Raw genomic sequence first — 12,824 nt, forward strand, 5'->3', positions numbered from 1 at the left:
CAGACTACAGTTCATTGCACCGGAATCACACCAGAGGTCCTCAGGCCCAGATACCTCCCAGATACCCTCGGAGTGGAGGGAAACTGCGAGTTTGGGCGGGAAGAAGGTCACCACAAGGAGGGACACCGGAGCACAAGTGTCGGCTATCCATACTTCCTTAGTGGACCCCAATTTAATTGACCCAGAGATCCAAGTGACAATTCAACCCTTCAAGTCCAACTCTTTCAATTTGCCTACAGACAAGTTGCCTGTCCAGTACAAGGGTTGGTCAGGAACGTGGACTTTTGCAGTCTATGATGATTATCCCATCCCCATGCTGTTGGGGGAAGACTTGGCCAATCATATGAAGCTAGCCAAGAGGGCAGGAATGGTCACCCGCAGCCAGGCTAAGCAAGCCGTCCCACCTAGCTCTGTTCTGGAAACTTCTACCAGGACCCGGTCAGAGGTGATGGACCTGGACCCCATGCCAACGTCTGCATCAGCAGTAGTGGATCCAGTCCCAGAGACCCAGACAGAGCCAGTCCCAGAACTGGAACTGGCGGAACAACCAGCACCAGACCCACTGCCAGCACTGAATCCAGTATTTGCAACCCCAACATCAGAGGGCCCCACTGAACCTGAACCGGCAGCAGCCGATAACCCGACACAAGAGGCTCAGCCGGAGCCTGAACCCCAACATAGTACACCAGCGGAGAGCGGTTCACAGTCAACGGAAACAGCCCCATCCCCTACATCGCTTCCAGAGGGACCAAGCCTAGGTCCACAATCCAATGAGGAACTGATGTCTCCAGCATCAAGGGAACAGTTCCAGTCCGAACAGGAAGCAGATGAAAGCCTCCAGAGAGCTTGGATGGCGACCCAGAGCAACCCACCGCCTCTCAGCTCTTCTAATCGATCCAGGTTTGTTGTAGAAAGAGGACTTTTATACAAGGAAACTCTTTCTGGTGGACACCAGGAAGACTGGACTCCTCAGGGACAGTTGGTAGTTCCAACTAAGTACCGGGTCAAGCTCTTGAGCTTAACCCATGATCATCCTAGTGGCCATGCTGGGGTGAACAGGACCAAAGACCGGTTGGGGAGGTCACTCCGCTGGGAGAGAATGGGCAAGGATGTTTGTACCCATGTCCGGTCTTGTAAGGTACGCCAAAGAGCTAGAAAACCCCAAGACCAGGTCAAAGCTCCTCTCCAGCCACTCCCCATCGTTGAGGTTCCATTTCAGCGAGTAGCTGTGGATATTCTGGGTCCTTTTCCAAAAAAGACACCCAGAGGAAAGCAGTACATACTGACTTTCATGGATTTTGCCACCCGATAGCCAGAAGCAGTAGCTCTAAGCAACACCAGGGCTAAAAGTGCGTGCCAGGCACTAACAGACATTTTTGCCAGGGTAGGTTGGCCCTCTGACATCCTCACAGATGCAGGAACTAATTTTCTGGCAGGAACTATGGAAAGCCTTTGGGAAGCTCACGGGGTGAATCACTTGGTTGCCACCCCTTACCATCATCAAACAAATGGCCTGGTGGAGAAATTTAATGGAACTTTAGGGGCCATGATACATAAATTCGTAAATGAGCACTCCAATGATTGGGACCTAGCGTTGCAGCAGTTGCTCTTTGCCTACAGCGCTGTACCACATCCCAATTTAGGGTTTTCACCATTAGAACTTGCATATGGCCACGAGGTTAAGGGGCCGTTACAGTTGGTGAAGCAGCAACGGGAGAGGTTTACACCTTCTCCCGGAACTAACATTCTGGACTTTGTACCCAACCTACAAAACACCCTCCCAACCTCTAAAGCCCTTTTATTCCAGAGAATTAAAGGTTTGTCAGTTTACATCCCAAGGAGGAGATGACGCTGAGTGGCCTGAAGGTGTCTACTATGAAGGGAAAAGCACTGGTGGCGTGGAAGAGGTGAACCTCTCCATGACCCTTGGGCGTATGCAGCGACAGCAGATCAAGGAGCTGCGCACTAGCTACGTGCCAACATTCTCAGCCACCCCAGGACTGACTGAAAGGGCATACCACTCCATTGACACAGGTAATGCTCACCCAATTAAAGTCCAACCTTACCGGGTGTCTCCTCAACCTAAAACAGCTATAGAACGGGAGATCCAGGATATGCTACAGATGGGGGTAATCCGCCCCTCTGGCAGTGCACGGGTATCTCCAGTGGTTCTAGCTCCCAAACCAGATGGGGAGATACAGCATTTAGCTTATGGTAGTCCACGCAAAAACGTAACTCGCCCAGACAACTATCCAATGCCACGCACAGATGAACTATTGGAGAAACTGGGACGGGCCCAGTTCATATCTACATTGGACTTAACCAAGGGGTACTGGCAGGTACTGCTAGATGAATCCACCAAGGAAAGGTCAGCCTTCACCACACATCTCGGGCTGTATGAATTTAACGTACTCCCTTTCGGGCTGCGGAATGCACCCGCCACCATCCAAAGACTTATAGATGGATTGGGAGAAGTCGCCTACCTTGACGATGTGGCCATATTTTCGGATTCCTGGGCAGAACACCTGGAACATCTACAAAAAGTCTTCGAGAGCATAAGGGAGGCAGGACTAACTGTTAAGGCTAAGAAGTGTCAAATAGGCCTAACAGAGTGACTTACCTTGGACACCAGGTGAGTCAAGGAACTATCAACCCCCTACAGACCAATGTGGATGCTATCCAAAAGTGGCCTGTCCCAAAGTCAAAGAAACAGGTCCAATCCTTCTTAGGCTTGGCCAGATATTATAGGCGATTTGTACCGCAATACAGCCAAATCGCCGCCCCACTGACAGACCTAACCAAAAAGAAACAGCCAAATGCCATTCAGTGGACTGAAGAGTGTCAGAAGGCCTTTAACCAGCTTAAAGCGACACTCATGTCTGACCCTGTACTAAGGGCCCCAGACTTTGACAAACCGTTCCTAGTAACCACAGATGCGTCCGAATGTGGTGTGGGAGCAGTTTTAATGCAGGAAGGACTGGATCAAGAATTCCATCCTGTAGTGTTTCTCAGCAAGAAGCTTTCTGAGAGGGAAAGCAACTGGTCAGTCAGTGAAAAAGAATGTTACGCCATCGTCTACACTCTGGAAAAGCTACGCCCATATGTTTGGGGACGGCGTTTCCACTTGCAAACCAACCATGCTGCACTACAGTGGCTTCATACCGCCACGGGAAATAACAAAAAACTTATTCAGTGGACTTTCGCTCTCCACGATTTTGATTTTGACATCCAACACATCTCAGGAGCTTCTAAAAAAGTGGCTGATGCACTCTCCCGTGAAAGTTTCCCAGAATCAACTGGTTAAAATTGTCCTTGAGATGTGGAAAATATTGTTAGTCTTTATATACTTGGTAGTATATTTAGAGGTGTATGTGTCTTATAAACTCTGTTTTCTCCTAGAGCTCCAGGAAGAAATCATAGCCAGCGTTTCACCCTATCTGTGATTTGGTGGGCGTCATAAATATAAAGGGAAGGGTAAACATCTTTAAATCCCTCCTGGCCAGAGGAAAAACCCTTTCACCTGTAAAGGGTTAAGAAGCTAAGATAACCTCGCTGGCACCTGACCAAAATGACCAATGAGGAGACAAGATATTTTCAAAGCTGGAGGGGGGGAGAAACAAAGGTTCTCTCAGTCTGTGTGATGCTTTTGCCAGGACCAGAGCAGGAATGCAGGTCAGAACTCCTGTAAAGAGTTAGTAAGCAATCTAGTTAGATTCTGGTTTGTTTAAATGGCTGATAAAATAAGTTGTGCTGAATGGAATGTATATTCCTGTTTTTAGAGTAACAGCTGTGTTAGTCTGTCTTTGCAAAACAAAAAAAAAAAAATTGAGTACTTGTGGCACCTTAGAGACTAACCAATTTATCTGAGCATGAGCTTTCGTGAGCTACAGCTCACTTCCTGTTTTTGTGTCTTTTTGTAACTTAAGGTTTAGCCTAGAGGGATTCTCTGTTTTGAATCTGATTACCCTGTAAGGTATTTACCATCCTGATTTTACAGAGGTGATTCTTTTACTTTTTCTTTAATTAAAAATCTTCTTTTAAGAACCTGATTCCTTTTTCATTGTTTTTAAGACCCAAGGGTTTGGGTCTGTGTTCACCTATGCAAATTGGTGAGGATTTTTATCAAGCCTCCCCCAGGAAAGGGGATGTAGTGCCTGGGGGATATTTTTTGGGGGGGAGACGTTTCCAAGTGGGCACTTACCCTGTTCTTTATGTAACACTTTGGTGGTGGCAGCGTTTAACCTAGAGTTCAGAGTGGGGAGGGAACCCTGACAGGGGAAAAAAGCAGTCCTGGAGACAGGAATACTGGGAGACTTCTGTTTCCTACTTTCTAGGTATTTTTCTGTTCTAAAACAGTGAATTACTAAAAATAAGTTGTTTGATTATTTTAATTTGCTCTATTCTTAGAACTGATGTTTATCGAAAAGTTGTCTACTTGTAATGTATGGTTTTAATTCCTTTATTGGCTTTGTTTTACTGGTTATATGACTTTTGTCACCACCCCTCCAACTCCAAACAGTTTTCAGAGATTAACAATATCATCTTCTTGGTAAATCCTACCAAGAAAACATGTTCAATGTAATACTGCATTACATTTTTTGTTGCATGCAGAGAAGTTTCATGTCTGTAGTACAACCTCCAAACTTCTCCTGCAGTTTCAACTGGATACAGTATTCATTTGGTACTGAATGATTCCATCCCTGTGATGGCCAAGGTGATGTCTCTATCTCTTAGCCATGTCATGTTGGTTTTGGTAGAAAATGATTAAATGTTTTTAAAGCACTTTCAGATGAGGTACTTTACCAAACATATCAGACTGCAAAAAGACACCATGAACAAAAATGGAAGTTGTAGAACATAAAGAAAAATTGTCTTCAGGCTTGTCTACACACAGGAATTGTACTACATCTAATCAATATAATTAAAGCAGTACACCTCTCTCGTGTGGACAGTTATAACTGTATAAAGCTGCCTTATATCAGTATGGATAAAGTACAGGGAATAAGCTGTACCAGTATCAGGCACATTTTATAAGTCTATAGCTGCATCCAAACTACAAATTATACTGGTATAACTAGATCAGTTAAAACAAAAAACACCCCCATCCAAAACAGGTTATACCAATTCAAAAATTTGTGTGCAGACCAGCTCTTTAGCATGGTATAATCTCTAAAGACCAACACCTACTTTGACGAATCTCTGAGTGTTTGTTTTTTCCATATAGAGAGATTGTATAAAGCAAAAAGCTAAAGCGTCTCATTAGTAAGTATCTTCTATTTACAAAGAGAAAGTGACAGTTAATTTATGTTTCTCCAGTGAATAAAGCACAGATTTCCAGTCCCACCATCATTCATGTTTTATGTATCAAGATTTTATTTTTAAAAATTTTTTTCAATCTCCCCAATGCCTAAACATTTTCTTGACTGAAAGCTTTTCTTAAAGTTGGAACTAAAAATGGTTATGCTTCCCATATTGTATATGATTCTTTAAATCAGCGATTCATCTTGCAATGTAGTAAACAAGCCTATTTGAAGAAGGCTCCTCTGAGTTCATCAGCAATTAGAATAAACTTTCCTGGAGGACCTTTTCCCCAGAGTGGATTTCTTGCCAGCTTAACCTACCACTCATATGTTTTCTTCCCTTGACATACGGAGATCAGTTTTATCTCACAGCTGAGTTACACATTTTCACTCAATATCTGTAAGTTCTCTGAAAGCCCTGGATATAAGACGCTATAAAATGTATCAGAGTACATTACTGTATGCAACATAATGTATTATACTGATCATCAGCTACAGATTTTTCCTTCCCACTAACCGCAAGGGCACACCACAGATTAAAGGAGCTAGCTGCCCAGTATACAGCTAGAGATCATAAGCAGGCATGAATTCTATAAATATCTAATCTGAACAGGAAGACTAACTCTACCTGTATATCTCTGGGACAAAAGTTATTAGAGCAGAATTCTAAGAGTCATTAATGAGATCTCAAAAATCTAAACAATCACATCAGTGAAAATGGCCTTAGAAATAGAGGGAAACATCATCTTAAAGACTTCAAGCATGTTAGTTATTTAAAGAACAGGATACCAAGAGTTGAGTCTTTAGGTAAGACAAGTTTTCCGAGAAGTGGACTTGACAGAGCTGGAAAAATCCATAAGGTCTGCCAGCTTTGCCTCAGTTAATACACTTTTGGAGTTGCTCCAAGACACTATACTGGTTGACATTTCCTCATATTTTTCAAGCTGTCCCACAGTCCAAATCCCACTAGACAGAGCATCTTACATGCCTCAGAGCTAGAAGTTTCAATTGAAGCATTTACGTTACACAGATGAATTACTGAGAGAGATTTTTTTTATAAAAATACAAAGGAAGTGACCAAATAGTAAGCTTCTTTATGCTGGAGCTAGATCTACATAGACACACTGAACCAGCCCCAAAAATACTAGGACAGGCACTGGAGTCTCATGAAAAGAAAGTCTTCAATTCCAAAAAGGCTTGCCAAAGCACCCCTGAAAATAAAGGAGCACTCATAGCTACTGCCTGACCAAAAAAAATGGGAAACTGGACTGAACTGCAAGGAATGGAGGAGTAAATTTAATAAGTAATGCTCTTTCCCTGGTTACCAAGGAAGGAACTGAGTGACATGCAGAGAATAGTACTGATCTCAATAAGGGGCTGTCTTACACAGCACAGATAATCACTGCCTGCAACCATCAAAAAAACCTTAACTAACTAAGGAAGTAGTTGTTGTCTTGTGCTAAAGATCAAGGACCCAAAAGTGACCATTCTGTACAGCTCGTGTAGTTAGAGCAATCTCTTTTCCAACTGAAATTTCAATGGGAATTTTAGACAGGGAATTTATAGCTACATAAACTGTTTTTTTGTCCACGACACTGGAATTAAGTCCCCTAATTCTGAAAGGTGTAGCCAATTTTTTTTTTTTTTTTAAAAAGGAGTACTTGTGGCACCTTAGAGATGAACAAATTTATTTGAACATAAGCTTTTGTGAACTCCAGCTCACTTCATTATTCAATTATTTTAGTTTATTATTCATTTATTGTGTGATGCTATCATTACCATGTCACATTATATATAATCATTGTATGTTAAATATAGTTAAATTGTAGAATTATAGAAGTATAAGATTGATCAGTATTTAGAAGGAATAATCATGTATTCGATATCTAAGTAAGAAAGGCTGAAACACAAGACCTGTAGGCTGAGGCCTGCAAGATTTTTAGCTTAGCTATTTTAGGCTTTGGAGATAAGAAATGCTGAGATAAGTAAGGGACAGAAGAATAACCTGATGGCCTAAGATTATGGGAAAAGAGATACCAAGTGGTAATACTGAGGAAAAAGTAGCCAGAAGATTAATTTTAAAAATTACAAATGCTGTAGAGGCACTTCTGCCTTCAACGTGTTTCTTAACCACAGGATACAGGTTTCAGAGTAACAGCCGTGTTAGTCTGTATTCGCAAAAAGAAAAGGGGTACGTGTGGCACCTTAGAGACTAACAAAGGTATTTGAGCATAAGCTTCAGTGAGCTTTCTGTAGTTATAACTGGTGCATGGTAACACCCATTGTTTCACGTTCTCTGTGTATATAAAATCTCCCCACTGTATTTTCCACTGCATGCATCCAATGAAGAGAGCTGTAGCTCACGAAAGCTTATGCTCAAATAAATTTGTTCGTCTCTAAGGTGCCACATGTACTCCTTTTCTTTTTGAGGATACAGGTTGTGCATCAGTGCTAATGAGAATAAAGAGAACCTACATGACCTATAGAAATTGGGGATCCCTTAAGTTCTAGGGGACACCAGACCAATAAGAAAAAAGACAGCTGACACTTTCCTGTACATGCACAGAATGTAGGGATAGGCAGAATCGCATTATAAAAAGGGGTTGCCCAGAGCGGGAAAACAGAATTTCCTATGGGAGAACTCCAGCAGGAACCATCCTTTTATTGATGATCAATCCATGAAACACCCATCACACCCTAACACTATCTAGGAGGATGTATGTTTGTAGTTATAACTGGTGCATGGATATATCTAGGACAGGGGTGGGCAAACTTTTAATTGTAGGCAGGGCCATGAATGTAGGGCTGGGGCAGGGGGTTGGGGTGCAGAAGGGAGTGCGGGGTGATTCAACAATACCACTTGTTGGCAGGAACTGTCATTTAAGTACTGCCAAATTTACTTAACAAGATTTAACGAGATCCCCAAACAAGCTAATATAACCATAGATTAACAATAATATGATTCAGTATATTACAAATCCTCAACACTAACCAACTAGTATAAACCGCTCTGAACTATGCTAACATGCTTGTACATATTGACTTTTCAGTCCTAAGCTCTGGAATGTCATCTTTTTAAAAAAAGAAAAAAGACATTTGATATTTTTAGTAAAATATTTCCTTCCAGCTCAGTAGCCTGGTGGCAGCAGAGGGCATCACCAGAGAAAATGCTAGTGTGACACCTGAGTTCACAACGCTAGTTATTGTTGAGTCCATATTTTTTTCTAAGCTGTATTTTAGGGTTTATTTTTCAATACATACATTAGAAGTTCTTGTCTGATCTACCCTGGAAGAACTCTGTGGCAACTACAGAACTGGGGAAATTATGACATTACAAGAAACTTGTACATGTTCAATTGAGAGAGAAGGAATTTCAGTAAAACTGTTTTGATTACACAGGTTTTTTGGATGTCTCTGTTAAGGATTCCATACATTCAACCCTTCAGTTAAGGTATGTAAACTCAAAAACATTTCCCAGACACCCCTCAAAAGGCCTTCAACAAAACCAGTTAGACAGGACATTCCCGGTACTTTAAGAAAAATAAATGTACAGCCCCTCTTTCCACACACACTACTGTTCAGGCCTTATTTATGTATCATGAAGATGATAGTAAGTACTTTGCAGATCATCTTTTAGTTAGAGCATTACTCGTAAAGAATTCTGTCCAAAAAACAGGTTAATACCCACATTGTTGTTATATTCAGGTATTAAGGTCATACAATACTTATAGCAAATCTACAAAGAGTGAAACTTCCAACATATGAAACTATTCAAATGCTAGTAGTACAGTACATTTGTTGAAATGGATATGACTTGAGAAGTTGTAGATATTACAAGACAATACTATCGAGACTTTAAATAGTACATTTGCCCAGTTAGCAAATAAATTGTTTTCTCTGGCAAGGTGAAACTATTATGACAGTTGGAAAAAGGGGACAATGCATGAGTGTCTCCTTCTCATCTCCCTCCGACTACACTACAAACTTACATTGGTATAACTACATTGCTCAGGGGTGTGAAAAATCCACACCCTGAGTGTCACAGTTATACCAACCTAACCCTCCTGGTGTAGAAAGCACTATATCAACAGAAGGGCTTCTCCCACCAACATAATCCACCTGTGCGAGAGGCAGTGGCTAACTACACCGACAGGAAAAGCTTTCCTGTCAGCACAGTAGCATCTTCACTGAAGCACTATACCAGCACAGCTGCACCACTGCAGGGTTTTAGGTGTAGACATGCCCTAAGCAGCTGCAGACAAGGCAGGGACTCAGCCTCTAGCAGCAACTAAGTACTTAGTACTACTGATTAAAGCCTGGGGGCAGCCACACAAATCTGTGTAAGTGAGATTGGGTCGCATGTGGCCCAACTAGCACGCAGCTGTGGCCCAGCTCAGTTGTGCGCTGAAGGCCAGCCCACGTGGCTGGGTCCGGGTTCCCAGCTGCCCAGCACAGTAGGATCCGAGCTGCCCCACCATCCAGCGCAGCAGGGTTGGGGTCCAGTCGGGGCTGCCGGCCAGCCCCACATGGCGGGGGTCCGGGGCGGGGCCTGGGCTGCCGCTGCCCGGCCACTCAGCTCCTGTGGCCCAGGTAACACACTGTGGGTCGCATAAGTAAGTTGAGAACCACAGGTCTAAGCCAGAGGTGGGCAAACTATGGCCCACGGGACCATCCTGCCCAGTCCCTGAGCTCCCGTCCAGAAAGGCTCACCCCCATCCCCACCCTGGCCGTCTTCCCTCCCCCGCAGCAAAGCCGCCACACGGGCAGCGAGGCTTGCACCCTCCCACCTCCCAGGCTTTCAAATAAGCCTGTCCTGCCGCTCTGAGTGGCATGGTAAGGGTAAGGGGCGGGGGGGGAGTTAGATAAGGGACAGGGGTCCCGGGGGGGGGGAGGGGAGTTAGGAGACGGGGGAAGGGTTGGATAGCGTGTGGGGTGGTTAGGGGCAGGGGATCCCAGGAGGGAGTAGTTAGGGAACAAGGAGCAAGGGGGGTTGGATGGGTCGGGAGTTCTGAGGGGAGCATTCAGGGGGTGCGAAGTGGGAGGGGGCAGATAGGGGGCGGGAGCCAGGCTGTTTGTGGAGGCACAGCCTTCCCTACCCAGCCCTCCATACCGTTTCGCAACCCTGATGTGGCCCTCGGGCCAAGAAGTTTGCCCACCCTTGGTCTAAGCCCTTATAAAACCTCATTCAGCTGATGGAAGAATTGCTTGACAGGATAGGAGCAAAGAAGAGCGTATGTGATGGGGAAGGGAGGAAAATGAGGACAGGGAATTGATGGAGAGGGTTGGAAGTGCTCTCCTTATATATTTCTAGGAACCAAAAGAGAGAGAAAAGAGGTATGTCCTTCCCCATGGAAGAAGAGAGTAATGAGCCACCCCATGCCCCATCTTCCAGGGGGGAGCATCTCTCTCCAGAAAGCAGCTTTTTCTTTTAAGGCCACGTCTACACTAGAGAGCTTACAGCAGCACAGCCCTATCGATGCAGTTGCACCACGGTAAGGTCTCTCATGTAGTCACTCTATGCTGATGGGAGAGAGCTCTCCCATCGACATAATTAAACAACCCCCAACGAGCAGCGGTAGCTACGTCAGCGGGAGACGCTGTCCACACTGGCAGTGTCTTTTTTTCTTCCCATACCCCTGAGCGACAAACTATACCAACAAAAGAGGTAGTGTAGACATAGCCTAAGAATCAGCAAGAGACAGGGGACTTCAAAATTTTACACCTACAGGCCAAGGCTCTGCATGCTACCAGGAAGCACCTAGCCCCAGGGAGCACAGCCTTTCAGCTCGGTGTCTAGCCAGCAGGCAGCTAGCCCATCGCTCCAGCCCAGAGCTGGCTGTTGCCAGACCCAGCACAGGCCATCGGCAGGGCAGAGCTAATCTACAGGAGCGGGCTAACACAGCAGGGTGAACATTCTCACAGAAGAGGTAAGTGGGACACACCTTCAAGGCAACCCCCAGGGCAAAAGCCAAGCACACAGCAGTTGACAGCGTTTTATGGCTGCCCTCAGGCTCTGAGCAGCAGAATTAAACTAAGCCCTGGTCTACACTACACGTCACTATAAGTACATCACTCAGCAACATGGAAAATACACCCCTGTGCAATGCAGTTATACTGATCTAACCCTGAGCGTAGACACTGCTATGTTGACAGGAGGCCTTCTCCCATTGACATAACTACCGCCTCTCAAGTTGGTCTACACTATTGCTTAAATCGATGTAACTTACATCACTCAGAGGTATGAAAGACATCCTTCCTAAGCGATGTAAGTTACATCGACCTAGTGCCGGTGTGTTCAGCATTTATGTCGGCAGAAGATGCTCCCCCACCAACACAGCTTCCACTTCTTGCGGTGGTGGTGGTGTAAGAAGCTTGCCGACGGGAGCTCTCAGGGGTAGTGTAGGCTTGCCCTCAGGGAGGTGGAGCACTTACACCGACTGAGGAGAGTCTTCACTAAGCGCTAAAGCAGCACTGCTCCAGTGCTGTAAGTGTAGACAAGTCTTAAGTATTTTGCTGCTGTTGCTAAAGGCTGAATCCCTGCCTTGGTTGCAGCTGCTTGGAGGGAGAGCAGGAGACTGAGACACTCCCGGGTGTCCCCTTTTCCCCAACTACCACAGCAGCAAGCAAATGGAAGTTTCGCTCTCTCCCCTGGGGAAAGTGGGGTCTCTCTCCTCCCACTTCTGGCGCCTCGAAACACACAGGGCGAGCACGTCCCACCCTCTCCATCTATTTTCCCTGGTCTCCTTCTCCTCCCCTTCCCCAGGGCCATGGCACGGAGCAGGCTCTCAGCCGCCGCCCCACCCCGCTCCCTTGCGGCAGGGTCTCCATCAGCCGGCCCACGCCTGCCTGCCGCTCAGGGCGGGCACGGCCCCGCTACTCCAGTGAGGAGCAAGCTGACAGCAGCAGCCGCCCCCCCCGAGCAGGGGGCCTGGGTTTCAGCCGCGGGACGCCGCGCGAGGCGGCTCCCCGTTGGGCTCGCGCTGTCCCGCGGGCTCCCGGGCGGGGGGGCGGGGCGGGGGAGGCTGTTACCTTCGCTCTTGCCCAGGATGCGGCAGCACAGGTTCTGTAGCAGAACGTTGGGGGATTTCTGATCCGGACACGCCATCCTCACCCCGGGGCGTGGGGAGGGGGCGGGGAACCTCCCTCTGCAACAGCCCCGCGCGCGCGCGCACGCCCTGCGCCTCACAGCCTAACGGCCGCCGCCTCTCATTACCTAGGGCGCCATTTTAACAGAACCCGCGGAAAGCAGCAAGCGCCCACAATGCCCTTGTGCGCTGGGCGACCCGGAGCGCGCAGCGCCGAACACCACCCGCTCTCCTCACACAGCCCCGGCGGAGAGGTTCCGGGGCACAAAGTGACCGCCTGTCCTCTCAGCCAGATACTGACCCCAGACCCACACGTAGAGCCCGTTACCATCGCAGGGGGCGGCTAGGATTAGCATAAAAATCAGGACAGGAATATGCAGATCTCCCCGCCCCCGTCCCCTCGGTGCTGATGACAGGTTTTTTGTTTGTTTGTTTGTTT

General features: G+C 46.3%; 1 protein-coding gene across 2 annotated transcripts in view; it reads right to left on the reverse strand.

The window, feature by feature from the left end:
- Nucleotides 1–12,535, reverse strand: part of TUBGCP3 (tubulin gamma complex component 3) — a 121,134-nt gene extending 108,599 nt beyond the window's left edge. For both annotated transcript variants that reach the window (XM_077813614.1, XM_077813607.1), the window contains exon 1: nt 12,330–12,535. In XM_077813614.1, coding sequence (XP_077669740.1) covers nt 12,330–12,405 — 76 coding nt within the window. In that variant the 5' untranslated portion in view covers nt 12,406–12,535. The remainder of the gene's footprint in view (nt 1–12,329) is intronic.
- Between the last annotated feature and the right edge of the window lie 289 nt (nt 12,536–12,824).

This window comes from Eretmochelys imbricata, chromosome 1 (genome assembly GCF_965152235.1).
Source record: "Eretmochelys imbricata isolate rEreImb1 chromosome 1, rEreImb1.hap1, whole genome shotgun sequence".
NCBI lineage: Eukaryota > Metazoa > Chordata > Testudines > Cheloniidae > Eretmochelys > Eretmochelys imbricata.